This window comes from Thermobia domestica, chromosome 8 (assembly GCF_964235325.1).
Source record: "Thermobia domestica chromosome 8, izTheDome1.hap1.1, whole genome shotgun sequence".
Classification (NCBI taxonomy): domain Eukaryota; kingdom Metazoa; phylum Arthropoda; class Insecta; order Zygentoma; family Lepismatidae; genus Thermobia; species Thermobia domestica.
Window position 1 is genome coordinate 31,204,355 of NC_137461.1, and position 22,015 is coordinate 31,226,369.

Here is a 22,015-nt window from a genome sequence, read left to right on the forward strand (position 1 = left end):
GAAATCGGTGGTCCCGCCGCGATAATCGCCAGCGGCCCGCTTATATATTTTTGTTATGTTACAGTTGGATGGCCCACCAGCGACGCGTCGCGGGCGGCCCGGTTTCCGTTTTTCCAATTTTACTGTTGGGTGGCCCATCAGTGACGGAAATCGGCGGTCCCGCCGCGACGAAACGTCTGTGTTCCACCAATTAGCAGATCCTTTTTCTGCCAACATGGAACACCGTATTTAGTAGCCCAAAAATTGCCTGATGTGATTGAATTATTGTAAACATAGCTTAGAATAAAAAGAAGTAATTGCTTGTTCTTGAAGTAATGGGTATTCAAATGCACTTTCTCTCATTTTTATTTATAGAGGTTTCACAGCCTTGGCTCAAAATCTGCAGGAATATCAATCGCTTCATTCCGTTTCTGCAGATTTTGAGTCAAAATCTCTATGAATAAAAATGAGAGAAAGTGCATTTGAATACCCATTACTTCAAGAACAAGCAATTACTTATTTTTACTCTAAGCTATGATTACAATAATTCAATCACATCAGGCAATTTTTGGGCTAAATACGGTGTTCCATGTTGGCAGAAAAAAGATCTGCTAATTGGTGGAAAATTAAGGAGGCGGACAAATGGCAAGTGGGACGAGGACGTGGACAACAAACTGACGAAGGAGTTTTGACAATTATTAACGATAAACAAAGAATTTCACATAATTTGAAACAAAATTAATTCAATTATTATTTATACTATTCAGGATATTGGGGAATTGATGGACACCAATTAAAAAGATCCAATAAAGACAAAAATGAACCTATATAGGAGTTCTTCCGTCGCTCCTGCATCTTTCTATCTCCCGAATGTATTTTTTACTCTAAAATATAATTCGTCGCTGTCGATAAAAATGTCAACCGAGAATGCTAAAATTGTCAAACATGGTGAATTTCACAAGGTTATATTTTGCTTTTATTTATTTTTTTTTCTTTTACTTCTGCTCTCTTATTTTTGAATGCAAAGTTTCAATAATTAAACTTCTTGAACTGATCTTGGTTGAAGCAACAAATAAGTGCAAAAAATACATCAAGGAGATAAGAATTAAGACGTGTTGCCAAGCAGAGTTAAAAAATAAACCCTTTTCAATCGTGACGCACATCATTCGATTTTAGATTTAAGATATACATGTTGGTAAGCTATTACTTGCTGGAATGTTTGACTGTAGAGACTAAAGTGCACAAACTGTAAATATAAATTATGAGAGATCCTGCACTTACGAACCACGAGTTCTCACCTCCATTTGAGTGGCAAATTGAACTAGCCTTATTAGAAAATAATGCATTGATTGTGCATCACTACGAGTGTTACAGAAGTTAATAATGAATTTTAAATTAAATATACGAAGGCATAAAATCTGGAAAGAACCAAAGAAAGTAATTAAAACTAAAATATCTCTTTATTCAAACAAACGCTTATTTATAAACACAAAAACAAGAGGAAATCTAAAGAAAAGTGCAAATGGTCAATATTTTCAAACTATATCACAAGAAAAATATAATTCTAAGGATCCCGCCCTTTTCTTATGGAAAATGGCTCTCGGTCAAATTATTTCTAGCTATGCGCAAACGAAAAGCCTTGAAGTGTAGATAAAAAGACTCCATGGGCACGAATTTCTAAATATTATATTTCTCGAGTTATATGGGTTTACAGTTACGTGATGTCATGGAAACCGCGTGAAATAAAACTGTAATGTGCCCATGAGTGGACTGACCATTGTCTAAGTGCTTGTAGTTCACAATACGGCCACAGACGAGGGACTGCGCAACGTCTGTGATCGCATCGTGAACTACAAGCTACTTCGACAATCCGCGTGATGCATTATTCGCGAAAATGCAGTTTCGAGGGGATCGAAAGCCAGTTAGCCAATGCCATTATGAGTTTCTGCTAGCTTTGATGTCATTGACTAACTGGCTCTGTATCCTCCGAAGTAGTTTTTTGACGAATAATGTATCACGCGGTTTTCATGACATCGCGTGACTTTAAACCCACATAACTCGAGAAATATAATTGTTAGAGATTTGTGCCCATAGAGACTTTTTACCTACACATCAAGACCTTTCGTTTGTGCATACAGGGTTTCCACTGATTTGGCAAGCACGAATTCCCTGACTTTTGCAGGTTTTCCAGGACACAATTTACAAATTTGCAGGGTTACAGATAATGTAAAAAAGCAACTTTATTTCTTCGGACCAGAGGTATACTATGCATGTACATTTATATTCGTCGTTTAAACGCCGTAACATCATTTAAAAAAATGTTAAACTACTGGCTCGTCTTGCGATGAACCAGAAGCAATTCCTGCTTAGCATTATAAAACGTTAAAAATTAGATTTGAAAGTTAAACTCATCTTGAAATTCCCTGACTTTTTCAGGTTTTGTCAGATTTTCATGGAATTCCCTGACTTTTCAAGGACTTTTCACGAATAAGGTGAATTCCCTGACTTTTCCCGGTTTTCCAGGTGGGTGGGAACAGTGGCACAGTTAGAAATAATAAACTGACCGAGATCCATTTTCCATAAGAAAAGGGCAGGGCCCTTTACGACTGAAAAAATAATACAAGATTGACGGGTGTAGAATGTGCATATGCATGCATATGCCTATCTGGCTGTGCTACGGTAAAGTCGGAAAAACAAATTGTATCTTAAATATATATCAGGCAGCATTGTTTAAAATACCAGTGCTTTCCATTTGTTTTAAGAACGTATAATGCTTTTTGTAATTTCCTGTGTAATGCCAAAATTCAAAACTATAGTCCAAATGTTAAAAACGATGTTCAGAGTAGTGTATGAACGCGAGAAAGAGAAATAACCCCACACGAAATTGAATAATTTTAAGATTTAGTATTAACCGGAATTAAACATAATTTTAAGCAAACGTCGAGACAAAAGTAGATCTAAACCAATGGTACATGTCATCTGTAGTGAAACATGTCGAAATCTGCATGTTAAACATATGGAATGTAGAAAAAAACGCGTTAGGACAACGCTGTTCGAATCACTCTGTATATAGCACGCCTCTCGCTATCTTAGAAAAAAAAATGCGCATTCTAGACACGTAAATCTGTACATATTGTGAGCAAAGTACATCCATCCACTATAGTATTTCAGTACAATTAAGCTATTTTTGTGTGCGTTACGCAATGATGACAACACCTTAAAGTCCAATTGTCAATAATACCTTTACATTTACATTTCATCACACATTGGAATGCATACAAAGCTGTTGCAGTCTGTAGGCAAAAGAACACATTTCTTTACATTATTCTCAACCTGAAACACTGAAAGTTTTGAAAGCTCTCTTACTTTAAATATGCCAAAATAAGACGACTTCACGATGTCACTAACACTGACATCACGTCCTGATGTACATGTGCTGTTTTCTTGTACGGAATAAAATTCCTCTTTGTCACAAACAATGGTACTGTTTGATTCATTATTCCTAGAGAGTTCAACATTTGCCTCTATATCTTCAAACTGTCGGTTGACCTCTCTCTTTATTCTTTTGTATGCAGCTGAAGATAAAACACGGTGGTGACTTTTAGGCATCTGTACTGATTGGAGTTTTTTCTGTAAAAGAAATATAAATGCTTCTATTACACATTAACTCTAGATTTCATTAGGGATAGTTTTGCAACAAATTTCGTGCAAGACCAGTTATTTGTAATTTCTGTGTATTAGAACTTTTTCTTTAAATCATCTAAGGAAATAAAAGTTGATCCAAACAAGTTTGAAACCCACACTTAAGCCAGCAGCACTGGCAGCAAGTGCTGCAGACTCTAGAACAAATAGGATAGAATGCCGTTACACGGACGTATACGTATACGGAAAGATGGGAGTCCACATCGGGATAAAAACTAACACTTGTAAAATCTCAATCACGAAGAAATGAAAAATAATGTTAAAAAGGGTTGGCAAATTGGATAAGTGCCCTCATTTGTTACACCATGTGTCCTTTCAAATCATGGTGTCACTGGTGCTAAATCATAAGATTTTACTGGAGGTGCTGCAAAAGTTAATTTTATTAGCAATGCTGAATTTACTTGTCTAATTTTCGCAATCAAATTGTCATTTTTGTATTAGAAATGTATTGTTACAATTTTAAGCGTTGGAAAGTAGTTAGGGCTAAAATAGTATTATTAAATGTTTGTTGGACATTTCTGAAATTGCTTTACAACCTTTTAGTAATATAAGAACAGGACTGAGGTTTGTACAGTTCTATCGTGCATGGGAACTTCAGAAAAGGCTATTTTTCCTCTGCAATGATTATGAATGTAGTATTAAGAAAACATTTGTAAAGATAGTGTTTCAACACTGATTTGGTGACACTAAGTAAAGCTCTGAGAAACTTAGACATTTAGCAAGATTAGAAGCCATTTTCTCAGGAAACAGTACATTTTTAGTTTTCAATTACAACCTGGTGCTTAAGCAGTAAAACTACTAAAAATATATTATCAAATAAACCGAATGGTGAGAATCTCTCAATTTTTCTCTCAGAGAGAGAAAGAGAGAGAGAGACCGTCCCGGTGGTCTAGTGGTTAGCGTCGCTGACTACGGACTTAGGGTTCCCGGGTTCCATTTCCGGCGCTGCGATGGTTTCCAAGGCGTGGGTCTGGAACGGTGCCCACCCAGCATCGTAACGCAATTGGGGAGCTGTTATGAATGAAGATAGTGACGATCACAGTGAAAGCTTCGGCTCTCCTCTCCCAACCCGTCTGGTCAGCGTGGGAGCAGTAAACCAATTCCTCCCTCTGGGGAGAGGCCTCATCCAGTAGTGGATCGAATATGGCTGTGATTTATTATTATACACCGAATTAAAATTAGATGAAGGGTCTTGTTATTCTTAGGAAAATATCCCAGTACATATAAATAGTGATGACAGATACAGAGTTAATCTATCTTTCTTCTACATCCTGCATGATTGGTCACGAACACCAACAATACATTGAACTACAGAGGGCTACAGTTTGTTAGCCACAATGATCGGATGAACATTTCAAAACGGCGGCCATTTGAACTTTCGAAAAATTCATAATTTTTACAATTATGAACCGATCTGCACCATATTTGAACAAAATGTCGAGGTTAACAATATACTAGATGTGTGTGAAAATCAGAACGAACCGTTAAAAAATTTTAAAATGGCGGCCGTTCAAAGAAGCAAAAAAAAAAAGCCATCTTCCCGTGAACGAGAATCGAACTAGTGACCCTTGCATTACTCAACCTATGCCTTAGACCACTTTTTTTTTTTTTTTTTTTTTACATTCACGCCGACCTTTTTTACACACTCATACCACATATACTGATTTGTGATTACCGATTACTGATTTCCGCTTAATACATTCCACAAGAACAACTACGACACTACGCAACACCCAAGCCCAAGGCGAGAATCGAACCCACCAGCCCCACAGCCAGGGGACAGCAACCGAACGCGTCTAACCACACGACCACCGAGGTTTCTCCACTCGGGAAACTGTGACGCGAGGGAAGAAGATTTTTTCTCAGTATTTGTATATTTCAATCTATCAAGAGAAGTCCGTGCAATAGGTCTCGCATCAATAAAATACATGCTAGAAAGAAATCTACCTATCCTTTGCGGCCTTGTGCCAAAAGCTGTTTTTTTTTCTTTCTTTGAAAAGGGCAGTTTTTGAAAAAAAAAAAAGATTGACATTATAAGCCAGTAAATTTGCAAAGGAAAAAATTAAGTTTCCAACATTTAAATTCTTCCCCAAAAAAGCTTCTTTATTTTAAAAAAATAATAATAAAGCAATTTATAATATCTGTTTTCTGACCTTGGGCTGACATGTAATCTAGTTGGTAAAGTGACCGACTGCCAATCGAGCGACATGTGTTCCATTCCCGGTGAGAGTACAAGGAACTTCTCAACTGAGGCTCTACGTCCTAAGGGTTTTCTTCTGCATGACTCTGGTTTCTTATACCGAAAGCTTGCTCCAATATCTTCGTGTGTATATTCGTAAGTACTCTTTTCCTATATACAAACATTTGAACAGAGAGCTTAAATGTAATGCAGCGTGAACAACCACTCTAAGCTTAGAGCCAAACGGTGAATAAAATATTAAAAATGTTACTAGTTTTAAAAATACTAGGCCAGTAACTAATTTTACTGCGCTGAGCTATGCATGTTTTACAGCCTAAAGAGTTAGAAAATATACTGCTTAAGTATACCTGACGTCTTCTTTCCCTTCCTCCGTTCCTGTCCACCGCACCTTTTAACCACCTTTGGGTAATGTGTATAATTCGGTGTGTTGTGACATTATATCCTGGGAAGTTTGCGGCGACAACATCTGGAAAATGCAGAGAATTTAATTTAGAAGTACAAAAGTGGAGCAAAAATGGCGCACTGTAAAATATTAGTATTGACTAACTAACAGTAAAAGATGATCACTTTCTAGTATTCATTTTTATTTTCGTTCTCTTTCCAGTGTGCTTTTCAGACAAAATAACACCAGAAATGCAATTGGCTAAAAGTGGTCCAAAGAACTTACCGATGACTATCAAGGAGAGATTTAATATAGGTACAATAGGTAGACGAAGCATATTTCAAAGCTTTTTTAATGCTTTTACCCATGCTGTACTTCTTGAACTCGAGAAACCAATTACTATATTTCTCCTCGAAAATGTCCCTGAAAGGGAACTAAAGCTAAAGTAAAATCTCGAAAATACTGCAGGATATTTTCATCAATGCTCACAAAACTATGTTAGGTACAAGTTCGTTGGAGAAGAAAATCGGACAAGCAGAAGAGGGTAAAAAAAAAAAAGAAACTATGGGCAAACATGCGGAAAAAAGAAAAAATATTAAAAACGATTTAAATGGATTTCTTTTATATCATAAGAGGTTTATCATGAGGTCTACTGTTCGAAGAACCTTTATAGTAGTTATTTTATGTCTTATGTGAAAACACACAAACAAACTTTCATCCATGTATTCTAATAAAGGGTATCCGAAAACACAACGTACAAGAAAGAGAATTGGTACCAATCTACAGGTATTGTGTTAGGAAATGCAATGCACCTTTTCTGGAAATAATTTATATATTGCCAACCACTAACTCTTCATTCAACATCAAAAAGTAATTTTTCATGGCCTAAACCAGTAATAAACCATTCTCCCGAACTTCCTTGTATATTCAGAGAATTCCCATTTTTCCCCGACTGTAAACACTATCATGGGTAAGCTCGCTTGCCATCAGACAGTGACACGCAGTGTTGACCTTATAGTTGCTAGCAGCTGGCATTGAAGCAGGCTTCTAAGCTCATTCCGTTACACGGGTTACTATTACTAGTATTAAGGTTCTTCGAAAAGTAGACCTCGTGATAAACCTTTGAAAGTGTCGTTCAGATTCATCAAAATCCATTGTTCGAGCAACTCCGTTTCATTTTCTGCCTTCATCTTGTCCGATCCCCCCCCCTTCCCAACCAATATCCCGGAATCTTCAATTTATATTTGAACATTTATAAGGCTCTTATAACAGAAAACAATCCATTAAAGTAGTTATTAATAAAAATGCTCGTTTTTCTATAGTTTTACCCCTCTACAGGGAGCAGAAGCTAGTTAAAAATCTCTTTTTTACCTTCCATCAACAGTAGGACCTGCTAACAGACACAAGACGTAATTAATACTAAAATGTGACAATAGTTTAAGATTTTTTTTTTTTTTTGCTTACCTCGAAGAATTTCAGCCAACAAAGATTTTCCAAAGGAAAACTTGGCGTTACTGCCAGTTATGTTAACTCTCAGAGCTGCTTCGTCTGTCATCAATTTCCTCAGAGCATTTCTTGCACACTGTTCCACATTTTCTCCACCCACTGCGGTCAGCAACCGAATCTGAAACAAAAGCGAACAACATTTTTGTGTAAGTATTCAAACTGGTAAGGTACAGATCAACTTTCTGAACTTTCTGACTTATGTTAGAGAAAGGTTATAAACACAAATTTAACTCAGAAAGTAGCCGAGAAACACATTAATTTTTTTAATCCTAGAACAAGGAAGACTCATTGAGGACTTAATGTATCAATTCCAAATCCTTAATAACTAAATAGACTGTGCAAACGCAAAAAAAAAAAAAAAAAAGTTTTAACTCTATAAACGAGATATGCAAATAATGACTTTTTACTTGCAAAAATCTGGAACAAAAATATTAATGAAGTTTCGTATTTGAGGAATGTGTACTTCTTACAGTGGAATCAGCTACGCAAGTGCAACGCTAGAAATTTCGTACCTGTTTCTAAACAAATTCTGGAGGGAGCTAATAACTGCGGTGCTTACTTCGTTAAAAAAAATTAATATATACATAAAATAATACGTCTTTTGGCACAGGGCCGCTAAGGACAGGTAGATTTTATAAAGAGCCGTCATTTCGAAATTATCTAACGGATCGTTCTGATTTTCACATACAACTAATATATTGTAATCATCAACATTTTGATCAAATTTGGTGCCAATCGGTTCATAGCTGTAGATATTTTGAAATTTTTAAAAGTTCGAATGGGCCGCCATTTTGAAATTTTTCATCCGATCATTCTGGATAACGAACTCATCCGACCTATTAATACAATCAATTCTTGTGTTAAGTTTGGTTTCAATTCGTTAAAAATTACGGCAGCTAAAGCGTTCACAAGAATCGTTATATAGCCTCTATCTATATACATTTGGACTGAGGGTAAGTTAGTGCCAGGGGGGTCATGATCGGAGAAAATATATAGAAATTCTTCGGAATTTCTGACATGAGGATCTCTGCAATAAGCAGATTTTTAAAACTCCACCTAAAATATTAAACACCTAACATGCAAAGAAATAACTGAATCCGAAACTATTGTTGTATCTACATGTTGCATCCTGAATATTGAGAAATAAAATAGAAAGTATATTATATTTACGCGCGTATAATGGAACGGGTGCTACTGGAAAAAAATGTTAGAATTTGAAAACAATACGTAACACTCCAACTCAGAGCGGGTGATAATATACCAATCACTACTCACCTCAATGTTAAAAAAAGAGATAAAAAATAAAATTAAAAAAAAGTTTTTTTCTAGTGACTGCAATACATGCACGGAGCACCGGAGTTTTCGCTTACGGTATCATTGACGTACTACGTATTAAATAAAAATATAAAGGTAACTACTGATAGCAATGTAAAAACTAAAGAAAAGCACTTTCGACTGTTTGCCATTGTCATCACCTGTTGAAAACGGATATATAAGTAAAACGACTTCGTACGTTTTAAAACCACGCTGAAGGTTAAAAAAATACGAAGAGAATTAAGGATATTATACTGTGGTGATCTCAAGTGGATTAAATCTCTAAGTAATTTTTCCTCTCCAGCGTGTTTTAACCATTCATTAACGCTTTTCCTATGTATCTTTCTTAAATAGATAACCGATGATGACTGTGTCAAAGAGCAGAAAGTTTTTTTTTTTAATGTAATCACAAGTTGGCTTTATGCGTAATACGTTCAGTGGCCCTCTAGGCAAAAAAATCCGGTGCTTCGTGCATGTATGGTACGCACTAGATGAGAATAAGGATAATTGCAAACTGAATATGCACATTATTAAAAAGAAAAACTCACTCACTCACCAAATCGTTCCGTTTGTTTTCATCCTCACATTGTGATTCTACAGATTGTAAATCTTCCACAGTTTTACACGGTAAAATGTTCCATTCAGCAAAGGTAGGACTCACGGTATGAGTTTGTGCAGTTAGTTTTAGTAATAGTGTATTATTGGATTCACAGACTTTTCTAAGAACCTCTAAGCTTTGAAGTATTTTCTTCAGGTAAACTGAAACCAAAAAGGAAATATTCAAAAAGTTTTCAGGAAAGGAAAACCACTGAGAAGGTACAAACGACTGTATAAAACTTCACCCTGTTTTAGGTAGATTTCGAAAGACCACATTCCTAACCATGTTACGACTTCGGAAAAGTCTCTTCATGACTTTTCATTTCACGCTCTCTAGACCTCAAAACAGTTCTTAGTTAAAAAAAAGTTTATATATATATAGTTATTAACTAATTTGTCGTGCACCGTTGTTCTGCCTGTAATGCTCTCGTAGATAAGAGAGGATTACATGGATTATCATGCAACAGCAGCACAGGTAGACAATCACAGCACTCGAACGTGAATGATATCATTTTGAGAGCTCTCATCTCCGCAGGTGTTCCATCAGTACGAGAACCAAATACCACAACGCATTAAAAAATTAAAATTTGGCTTAACAAGTATATACAAACATTTCAACATAAATGCCCGATACGGTTTCGAGTAAATCAGGTATCCAATATATAAAGATGCGCCTTTGATTTATTAAACTGCAAACTTAAAAATCAGTATTTGACAATGTGGATAAGGTTTACACTTCAATTCCATTGAGCATATTATCTATGCGGCAGGGTTTGATATGCATACCACTGAACCTCTTCCGACCAACCATGGTAGATTATGGGAGCCTGGGCAGCAAATATGAAATTCTAAACAAATGAGAAGCTCCGGTAGAAGGAGCGCAATTATGATGACCAACTTAGAGGAAATTTTGAGCTCTGTTAATTTAAATTGAGAGAACACAATATTGGAAGGAAGTTAACATTTAGCAAAAGTGCTAGGAACACAAAAATAAATAATCTTTCATACCTGATTCTCCTGGTGAAAGTGCACCGGATGTGTGACTGCTTTTAACACTCGGTGTTGTATCACCTTCGCTACTTGGAGTATTCTGATCATGACTGTTGACGCGAGTGGAGCATGAAGCCACAGCATTACAGTGAGAATCTGTTAAAAAAAAAAAAAAAGTTCTGACACCAGAATTTAAAGTAACACAAATGCTGCTACCGCGGTCCACTAATTTTCATATCTGTTAATCTCTCCTCATCTAAGCCAACATATTACAATTGTATAGCTTTTTGCTAAATACAAAATGTCGAATCAAAACAACATATACCGAAACATAGAACAATAAATTGCATAGTAACACACACCAAATTAATTAAAAATTTTCACAGAATTATTATCGCCGAGCCTAAGAAGTAGAATATAAAAGAATCTGAAGTTCTCACTCCAAAATCTGAAAGAATAAATAAATAAATTTTAAAAAATGGAACCAACTTTGCAAAAAAAAAAAAAAAAAAAAAAAAGTATAACTAACAAAGTTTCCAAAATACTTTCTTTCTATTTGAGTGTATAGCTTCGGACTTGATATACAAACTGTAAAAATATGACATATCTGCTGGAGGTAGAACAATGTAAACTTTCGTTGAAATACAATGCATCTCGATAATCCGACATAATATCCAAACTACTTTTTAGCCCGTATTCAAGCGATCTGTTTCAAATTGTGTAGTGCACGACTAGATAGCCGTAGAAGCCTACTCTTCCAATTTGATGGATATCGGTTGAACAGCAACTGAGAAAAGGGCTGAAAACTCTTTCGGCATCCATTCTCAATATATTAAGTCTTTGCGTCTCCTGTAAAATTTAAATGTTACTTATGCTCATTTTTCAAAGTATGGTTGCTCAATTTTTCCATCATAGGTAACTAACTTGCTGTTATAGCTATGAAATTCTATTTTTAAACAATATTTTCAAAAATGCAATGTATCTTTTTCTGCTCTAAGACCCCCAATTAAAACAAATTCGAACTACAGACCAGTCACACCTCAATCGGAGTAGAGCTTTCGGATGGTTTGTAGTTCAACGACCTATCACCCTGACTGGAATTAGGATATTCATTGACTTACAATGTCGGAATGTTAAATTACTTTTTTTTTCAGCAAGTAAAGGATTTCATATGTAGAGGTCCAGAGTACATTTTCAAGCAAATATATTTTCGAATAAAATATAAATCATACTTGCATGTTGTGCGCGTGACTCCGGCCTCGAAGCACGATGACATTACTGAACGCAGTGTTTCTGAAAACAACACAGTCTGCTTTTCTGTGCCGAAGTATTACGCAAACCTTCACCATATCAATTGAATGGGTGAGATGTAAAATGAGTTCATTCCATTTGAACTTTTTAAAATACTAAAAATAAAGTGTTCCCGATGAATGAGTGGAAACACTCGTCGCCTTATAATGAAGGGTCTTGGGTTCGATTCCCAGTGAAGATACAAGTCAGTATCCACAAAAAATTTCTTCCCGATTTTCCAGAATGTGCTGATCATCCTCGTTGATGAATCCCATGTTAAACCACAGGTCCCGTCCGTAGGACGTCATCATCGCATTGAAGGCAATGACAAACAAGCATAGGTTCGTCTTGCTCAGACCTGCCTCCGGGCAGATCATTATATTATCATCGCTAAAAAGAAAAGTTTTGTGGTCACACTATACTAATTTATGAAGAATTTGCTGTCTGCTAATATTTCGTAGATTGAATAGTTTATAAGCAACCACATTCATTGTTGAACAGTAAAGTTAAGTTTAGCCATAAAACGGTTTAGAGGAGATAATTTTATTTCTAAACCAGATTCATATAGAACATTTTCCTTTTGCATCACAACCATGCAGTTATGAACTAACGATGCAATTCAAAAGACAGAAATAAAAATGATGTCCAGTACTCATCTAAATATGGCCTTAAAAACATGAAAATTATTTTACCAGACAATGGATCGAAACGGAACCTTTGGGCTTATATGCCAACTGCGCCACCGAGTCGACTCTCTTTACCGCCACAAAGCTTCCACTCTTTACGTCAGTGTTAGGTGCTAGTTATCTTAGGACCGCTGGAAAGTACTATAACTCATAGTTATACTGGACCGTGACTGAATAAATATTGTATTAAATGTTGCTATAATTTTGTCATAAAACATAGACTGAAAAATGAAAGTCGAAACCAGCAAGCACACAATATAAAAGAATCAGTTGAACCAACCTGTAGCAACTTTAAACACATTTGGAGGTGGTACTATTTCTGTGTCATCACTTGCAAGTTCTCTGTTAACTGCTCCACAAGCATGATCCGATTCATTTGATTCTTCTGATTCATCTTCACAATATATGCGCCGCTTAACGGTTTTTCTTTTCGATCTACGTTGGGGCCCTGGTTCTTCATCCGCTGTTGTTGCTATATCTGAGGTATAAGAGCAAAGTTCCTCTTTGGATCTTACTTTCAGGTAGTCCTCTGCAAGAAATCAATTTGGGCTGTTTTATAAATCTTCCTGTGTATTTATATAGTTCAAAAATAGCAGCAATTGAAATGATACAATGTTATTAGTTCAATGCAATTTATATTTACTGTGTAATTTCAATTTCTAAAAGTACGAAACCTTATTCTATTGGTTACATTTTATGAAATGCATTTTAAAATGTTGAGTGCATTGTCATTTCATTCAGAGCCAATCTACAGTGATTCTCTACAAGGTCTTCTGTGTTTCCGAAAAAATTCTGTAGTATTGGATGGGCAGACAATTCAGACGTTATTTCCAAGCCCCGAATTTGTTTTACAAGAAAAGTGTTGCAGCCTGTTGACGAAAAAAAAACAAGTACCATAGATTTTATGCTGAAAATAGGATCGACCATAACAATATGCATATTAGTGAATTCCTCGTGAAGAATAAAATTCATTGCGCTCACTCCCGGACGTGTACGGGCAACCATGTCCGAAACAAGTTCTCATCGTAACACGTGTGCAGATTTTGGATTTATCCGTAAAAATGTTGTCAGATAAGAATTATTTCAGCTTTGACAAACGCAATTCATAGCAGCGAAATCCGGACAGCAAGTCTCTGGAATACCCACATGAGGATCAGAAATAACAATATACAGATTAATTAATTCCCTGTGAAGAATAAAATTGATTGCACTCACTCCTGGAAAACCATGGCTGACTACTGGCGAGTTCACCGTGTCATGTGTAAATCAAAATGTTGCATTCTTGTCGGAATTTAGATCCTATCACGGACATGGTAGTCCGGACATGTCCAGACGCAATTGTGATGGGCATTACGCTTCACAATCAAATTAAAATTGGTATGAGTTTAACGTCCCTTTTTCGCAGCGAGAGTCATATAATACGTGAACCTACAGTTTAAAGTGGGTTTCGAACCACCATTTACGGTGAGCTCCCAGCGGGAATCCAACTCGCGACCACGTGCACTGAAGTCAATCGCGCTAAGTATCAGACTACGAGGAAACCCACTTTACAATACATCCACTGATGTATACATAACGTATGTTGAAAATTAATATTCATCATCTGGACACTGTTGCCTGCTGACAATATATATATATATATATATATATATATATATATATATATATATATATATATATATATATATATATATATATATATATATATTATTAGCCCGATACGCATGTCTGTATTCCGGACAATTGCTGTCCGGTATTGACTGCTGTGAATTGCACTTTTCAAAGCCAATCCAGTAATATAAAAATCATTCTTGTCTGATAAGATTTTCATGGCTAAACAAAATCTGCACTCGTGTCCGAATGAGTTCCTATCTGTGTACATATGCAAGTGTAATTAAATTTCTACCAAATTTTCTATTTAGTAGACCGTCTGGTAAACTGAACCCTAATTTTTAAACCTGATGGTAATGGAAAGGAACCTACATTTTGAAAATATGGTATTTCATGCATTTTCTTCATGGTAGAACTAGAGGAGTTCTTCTAGAGTTTTACCAGGGCTCTGAGAGTTTCAAGGGGACCTTTTGGACCTGTAATTTTTACTGTTTTGTTTTGAGTTTTTTTTTTTTTTTTACTTGGAAATCTTAATTTGCACCCTCCACATAACGTGTGAGTAGCCACTATTTTGTACCTTTATTAACAAATAAGATATAATTTTTTGAACGTTAAGTTTGCAGCTTAGTGTCAGCGTTTACCATCACCTATACTTTTTAACAGTCTTTGCAGTTTTAAGTAATAAATCCCATATTTCCCATTATAAGAAACTGTATTTTACGATTACTAAAGCAAACGAACCTAATTTTAACTGTTTTCAAGCTACAATTCTTACAGAACGATCCGAGGATTTTACCTGTCTCCGGATATAAGTTAAGGAAATGGCGCTAACGTATTTTTTTAAAAAATATATCGGTTATTAATGAAGATACAACATTGTGGCAGCTCACCATTATGTTGAAATTCAAAATTAAGAGTTCCAAGAAGAAAGAAAGAAAGAAAAAAAAACTCAAAACAAAACAGTAGAAATTACAGGTCCAAAAGGTAAATTTAAGCAGTTTGAACGAAGATTGCATGGACTGCAATTTCGTGACGGTGTTGCGGACCAGTAATGTAGAACATTCCCTGGGTTCACTCGAGCAGACGGCTCTACCAAAAACAAAATTTATAGGTAAAATACGATGCCAAACACTTTTCGTAAACGAAGTAGTGTGACTATAAGTAATTTCTGCCATTAGATATCATATTGAAATACATTTTCAATGGGAGTGAACATTTTCTAAGTGTAACTATTTACTGAAGCGGAAAAATACAAGAATGCGAAAAAGGTGGAAATAAACGGCGGGAATGTTCTGTTCGTGTTAGCAATGGTCATTTGCGATGAATATAATGCAAACATACTATTTTATTACAAAGAATTGTGTGAAAAACAGCACCATATTATAAAGTTTTTGCAGCGTTATGGTATGTTGAAACGTAAAATCAACTATGCAAGGTGTGGAAAAGACGAAAAAATTCAAAACAGACGAATTTCTCCTCGCAGGGGGCCATTTGTACCCTGGAAACCAGTGAAGCCGTTTTGAAAGTAAGAGTTATTTCGATTATTTAAGTGTTATTGAAGGTGAAAATTATTGCGGACATTTTATGTATTTTTCCATTCTTGTTTATGCGTATGCCCCCCGTCGCTGATGCGCCTGCTCCCTGCAGCCACCCTGCTGCGCTCCTGCACTGACTCGGTTAGATGGCATTCCTGCTTTTAGTGGCCACCTAGCACAAGTTTGTTCGTGGTTTATGCATTAGCTCCTCATTTAGTGCATGCTCTGCAAGAAGAAATCGGAAAATGCAATAAATGTGTGAAAATTTGATAGAGGCGTCTGCTCGAGTAATGCCCTTCCCTTTAAGAGTTGCTGCAACAGGAGAGCAATACACTCTCCATCCTCTCCTTTGACTCACGTTTCACTTGGTTTAGCACCTTTTTTGGAACTCTCATAGACCTTGCATACAGGAAGACACAGGTACAATTGGTCAACGCTCCTGCGTAAAACAAGCGAACCACAATTATAACCATTTCATGAGTTTATGAGTGGTCTGCGTTCTAGAACAGCTTTAACTAACTTTTATTTGACAAGGGTGTAAAATAAACTGACCTCATATATGCACTAGTACGAATTCTATTAGTTTTCGAAGTACAAGGGCCTAAATGTGTTACGGTAATGATCTTTACACCATAAAGGAGTTCATTTTATCATTTGTAAACCAAACTTTTTAAAATTTACCGGCAAGTCTTTACTTTGACTCCAACTGTGACTTTAATCGGTTCTTATAGGTTTAGTAACATTGTGGCCCTTGTACTTATAGTATAATTCTTAACTTCGTATAGTAACATTGTGGCCCTTGTACTTATAGTATAATTCTTAACATCGTATAGTAACATTGTGGCCCTTGTACTTATAGTATAATTCTTAACAGAAGTCACAGTTGGAGTCAAAGTAAAAATTTGCCAATTTACCTACCTAAAGCCAATAGTATGTAGCCTATATGGGGGTCGGGCATCTACACCCTTCGCCTTTATTTGATTCACAATATACAGGAAGTATGTGCATATTTTTATTTCGAGGCTATAACTTTTTTTTTTAGTGTCTTCAAACAATTTAGTACATTTCTAAATACCCTATTCTACGCAAAGTATACAATTTTCATCGATTTGCTCCAGCGAGTATAGCAAGTAAATTTTAAAATCTTACCATCAGTGTATTTTACTGCCACTTCGTAGGTATCCCATGTTCTCTCATCTGGTTCTTCATGGAATATAATATGTCTTTGTCGTTTTGTTCCAGCATATGGTGGCCATCTTGCAATTTCTTTTCCTTCGTGTTTAGATATCCAACAGGTTGGTATAGTAGCTAATGTATCTTCTTCCTTAAATATAATACAAGAAAATAATTTGCACATCTTGCCACTTGCCCGCCACACTTGAGACCCGCATGTAAACAACAAATGAAGTCCTCCTTCCGCATGCACGCGGCGATGTTGACGCGTTCCTTCCTCGGCGAATCGAAGAAGCGCGGACTGCAACGAAGTACACGCTGTTACGTGGTGGCACCGTCACTATGCCGCTGCTTCATATCTCTATCCGACTTGTCGGAGATCCGCCACCAGCGGCCCACTGGCGATACTCTTCGATACGTCGCTGTGGCGACGAATCGACCATCTCCCTGCCAGTGGCCCACTGGTTTTCAGCGACTCTTACGGCATGGGGATTATCTTGAATAAGGGGATTAATAGAATTTTGTTACAAATTCACCTCTTATTCCTGACCTACTCTAGCTCTACACAATAGAAATAGTTCTATTGTTAGAAAGAGAAGACACTACATTCAATCAAGGCCGGAATAGTTTTATGAAAATCATGGTGGAAGTTTTTCTTTCTTTTAAAGTTTGGATACGAGAAGTTCAAATAAAAATTGTCGATTAGTATTGGTAGGAAACGACATAATTTTTAGCGCTAGAAAAGTTCACATCTAAAAAAATTATCGAAAACTACTACGAGCATGCCATCTATCGACTGATTTACGTAGTTCCGTATTTCGACAAATATTTTAGTTATAGTGTATTGAGTCAATAGGAGTGCAGTTCAGCATATATCTTGAAGTTCCGATGCTGAATTTTAGAACAGTATTCCTCTGTTGACCACATTTGCGGGGTTGCAACGCTTTAACATCCACTATGTCTGTTCTTTGTTCCTAATACCATGGCTAATATGAAACAGATGTCAGGCAATGTAAGAACAAGGAAGCTTGTCTCTGTTCCAAACAGGGAATCGAGCACTAACTTAAAGAACAACATTTGGAACTGTGGCAACTAAGACCTCACGTGGAGTTGACAAGGGACTGTCAATTGTTTGAAATGAGGTTAGGATATATTTCATTACCCATTTCTTGTAGATACCATAATGAGGAGCTTATACTAGCAGACACATTTGAAGATACTTTTTCCCCCTGGAATCTGGAAAGTCCTCGAAACTCTTCCTCGTGTTCTTGGAGACATTCGTGAGAAATTTATGACCCCCGTTACCTGAAAATCAATGTTGCTACATCACTCTGTTGTCCCTTTCATTTATCTTCAATTCATTGCTTTTTCAAAAATTCTTAATTTTGTTCAGTTTATGAAAGGTTACGGAAGTACGGCAACATTAAAGAGAATGACAGCATACGAACTGCCTAAGATCAGTTCTGGGTTGTGTGACTTAGACTTTGCACTTCTACAACGATGATGATATTTGTACCGTTACTTTGCATAGCCATATTACTTACTTGCTACAATCTTTAGATATTGGCGTCCTTGAATCCATCAAACAATCCTGGCGAAAGGAAATCCAGCATCACCTTCACCTCAAGAGTTATAGGCCAAAAAAAAAAAAAAAAACTTCCATTTTTCCTCCAGTAATCTAAGACATTGTCACCTGTAGGATTATCTTCGTCTTCGCCGTAACTGGAATTTATCCTTTAAATAGAGAATTTGTTCCAGAGAAAACTTTGCTTATTAACACAGTGCATGCAAATGAAGAATCTGCTACTGCCACTGTTGAATAATTCTCTGCTGCTGTAATTTCAGATATTAGACAAAGTTCTCACGATCTGACAACCGTTATCATACGTTCTTTCTGAATGCTGTGGAAAAGTAAATTTGCAGAACAGAAAGCAAGATTCCTTTATAAAATTCCCGCACAACCAAACACTACTGGCAGCAATGATAAATCTGCCGCACAAGCAGTTGGTGGACATAATATAACAGGACGCCCACATAGCTCTAAGCGTCAAGTGAAAAGAAAAAAAGTAAAAAGCACGGGGCTAAAAAGGCATCTAAGGCATCGTGTTTCACGATTCGACCTACCCCTTCTTACTTCTTACTCTAAAAGCATCAGTGACGTAAGCTCAAATACTTAATATTATCGATGATATTCTTGCTATGATCTTTACGGTGATGTTAAAATTGGATTTAATATTCACAGTGTGATGATTGGTTTCACCTGTTGTGTGAAGGACTGGCAAAGTACAAATTGAACGTCATTTGCACTGGATGCAGGATGGAAAATGATTGAAACAAGTTATCATGAAAGAGACTCTATACTTTCCAGCAAGTAACGTTATATTTAGTATTAAATCAGCACATATATGATATCACGTATTTAGCAGTGTAGTATCACGAAATTATTTGTAGGTGCAGAATTTGAATACTTTTCTCAATGTTTTTTTATTTCTTCCATAAATATATTTTAGCTTCTGTGAACTCTGTGCTTTATAATATAATGCATAATTATATCTAACATACCTCTACGTTTATTGTCTATGTTTTGGTAAAGTAAGAAAGTTGTATCACGAATCTAGTCAAAAGTGTTTATATGTAGAAAACTACATTGTTAACCAGCAGATATTTTTTTGACTTTTCCTTAATGGCACACACACAAAGTCTGTATCTATATAGTACTTAAATTTATATAAAACACGGCCCTATTTGATTTAAGAAATAGGAAGGAGAAATATTAGTCTGTTGCCTTTGTTTTATGTAGAACAGTTATAATCTACTTACATTGTACGCATTCGTGTATTTAGGACTTTGTTTCGGGGGAGCTATGCACAACTAGGTAAAGCAGGGCGGCAATTGTCCACCTGAGTTTGACAATCTATATATATAAAAGAGAACGTACAAATCCTTTGTCCGCTCATCACGCTAATACGGCTGAACCAATTTCTTTTATTTTTGGGGGGTTATTAGGATTTGGACCCTAGATGGTTTTTATCATATCACTTTAATTTTCAATTACCAGTGTCTTGAGATAATTGACCATTCAGGTGTCCATTACGTACAAATCCTTTGTTAGTTCATCATAGGTATAAAAATAAACGTATTTATATGCAACCCGCATGACCGTGTCACTCGGCGGGTTAACATACATGACAGGCGTTATAATGGTTTTTATCATATCACTTGAAAGCGAAAAAGTAAAAATTATCTAAGTAACAAAGTTTATTGCGTTCGGGGGTGACCACAGCGAAGCGGGGCGGGTTAACATAAATGACAGGCGATATAATGTTAACATTTACTGCAATCTTCTATGGTTTTTATCATATCACTTGAAAGCGAAAAAGTAAAAATTATCTAACAAGTAAACCTTACGTTTGGGTGAATCGAGTTGCTGACTGAGACACATATGAGAAAGTAGTACTAAATGTGGTCAGTATTTCAGTGAAGTTGTAGGTGCGAAGCTCCAGGGGTTTAGGAGGTACAGCTACCAGAACATCACTTGGAAGTACAGAATAGTCTTCATACAGTTGGAGGTAAAAGCCCTGTAAGACCTCTTGTAACGACAAAAGGTGAATAACAAGTATATGGGTACATATTAGGACCAGGGGGAAGTCATATAGTAAGAGTATACCTGACGGCGGCCATCTTGAAATCCGTCATTTTGAATTAAGGTTAAGTTTTTAAAATAGGAATAGGGTCATGTGATACATGATTTAAGGCGCAAATTTAATCAGAAGAACAATGGTGACGTTAATTTTGATTTACGCGCAATTGGTAAAAAGTTACAGGGAAATTAAATATTGTTGCAGCAGATGTATTAGTCCTTTACCCCACCTTGTAAATTTTGCGTTAATGATAATAATTAAATAAAAAGCAGGTGGATAAATATTAGGTCTATGGTAAGAGTTGCCTTGATAGCGGCCATGTTCAAATCCGCCATTTTGAATCAGACAAAAGTTTTAAACAAAACGCATAACAGTGACACCTTATTAATAGCAAATTTTACCATAATCCATACGTTAATTTTGATTTACGAATACTGCTTTGACGGAATTGTTAACGACAGATGTGTCAAGTGTAACTCGATTGCATTTGTGAGGTGTGCTCACTGTGAGCAGAGCATTTGTGCAAGTCATGCACTCTTTTCTGAACTACATATTGATTGTACTAATTGAGGACTTTTCTGGAAGAAAGACCCAAGTTCAATTATGACTCAATTCCTCTTTGGTCATTTTTCCTTAAATTAGCAACTTGTTTATGCGATAACAAATGCTGGTTAATGATAAAGCAAAAATGGTTATACCGTTGGATTTATGGTAAAATTTGCTATTAATAAGGTGTCAATGTTATGCGTTTTGTTTAAAACTTTTGTCTGATTCAAAATGGCGGATTTGAACATGGCCGCCATCAAGGCAACTCTTACCATAGACCTAATATTTATCCACCTGCTTTTTATTTAATTATTATCATTAACGCAAAATTTACAAGGTGGGGTATAGGACTAATACATATGCTGCAACAATATTTAAATTCCCTGTAACTTTTTACCAATTGCGCGTAAATCAAAATTAACGTCACCATTGTTCTTCTGATTAAATTTGCGCCTCAAATCATGTATCACATGACCCTATTCCTATTTTAAAAACTTAACCTTAATTCCAAATGGCGGATTTCAAGATGGCCGCCGTCAGGTATACCCTTACTATATAACTTCCCCCTAGTCCTAACATGTATCCATATATTTGTTATTCACCTTTTGTCGTTACAAGAGGTCTTACAAGGCTTTTACCTCCAACTGTATGAAGACTATTCTGTACTTCCAAGTGATGTTCTGGTAGCTGTATCTCCTAAACCTCTGGAGCTTCGCACCTACAACTTCACTGAAATACTGACCACATTTAGTACTACTTTCTCATATGTGTCTCAGTCAGCAACTCGATTCACCCAAACGTAAGGTTTACTTGTAAGTAACAAAGTTTATTGCGTTCCGGGGTGACCGCAGCGAAGCGGGGTG

At 36.3% G+C, this 22,015-nt stretch overlaps 1 protein-coding gene across 1 annotated transcript; it reads right to left on the reverse strand.

Annotated features, from left to right (window-relative positions):
• Nucleotides 1–1,420: 1,420 nt before the first annotated feature.
• Nucleotides 1,421–17,423, reverse strand: LOC145692826 (uncharacterized). Its single transcript, XM_081768323.1, has 7 exons — nucleotides 16,942–17,423; nucleotides 12,927–13,175; nucleotides 10,689–10,826; nucleotides 9,640–9,842; nucleotides 7,728–7,887; nucleotides 6,229–6,347; nucleotides 1,421–3,609 (listed from the first exon to the last, which is right to left on the reverse strand). Exons 1-7 carry the CDS (start codon nucleotides 17,147–17,149, stop codon nucleotides 3,229–3,231), a joined length of 1,458 nt encoding a protein of 485 aa, XP_081624449.1. The 5' UTR covers nucleotides 17,150–17,423; the 3' UTR covers nucleotides 1,421–3,228.
• Nucleotides 17,424–22,015: the final 4,592 nt, after the last annotated feature.

What these genes read in the sequence shown, in the direction of transcription:
- LOC145692826 (XM_081768323.1), bottom strand. Translation starts at nt 17,149, where the DNA reads ATGTGCAAATTATTTTCTTGTATTATATTTAAGGAAGAAGATACATTA. An exon ending in ACTTTCACCAGGAGAATCAG is followed by an intron (nt 9,843 to 10,688) that starts GTATGAAAGATT and finishes TTTTGGTTTCAG; the next exon opens with TTTACCTGAAGAAAATACTT. An exon ending in AAAACAAACGGAACGATTTG is followed by an intron (nt 7,888 to 9,639) that starts GTGAGTGAGTGA and finishes CTTTTGTTTCAG; the next exon opens with ATTCGGTTGCTGACCGCAGT.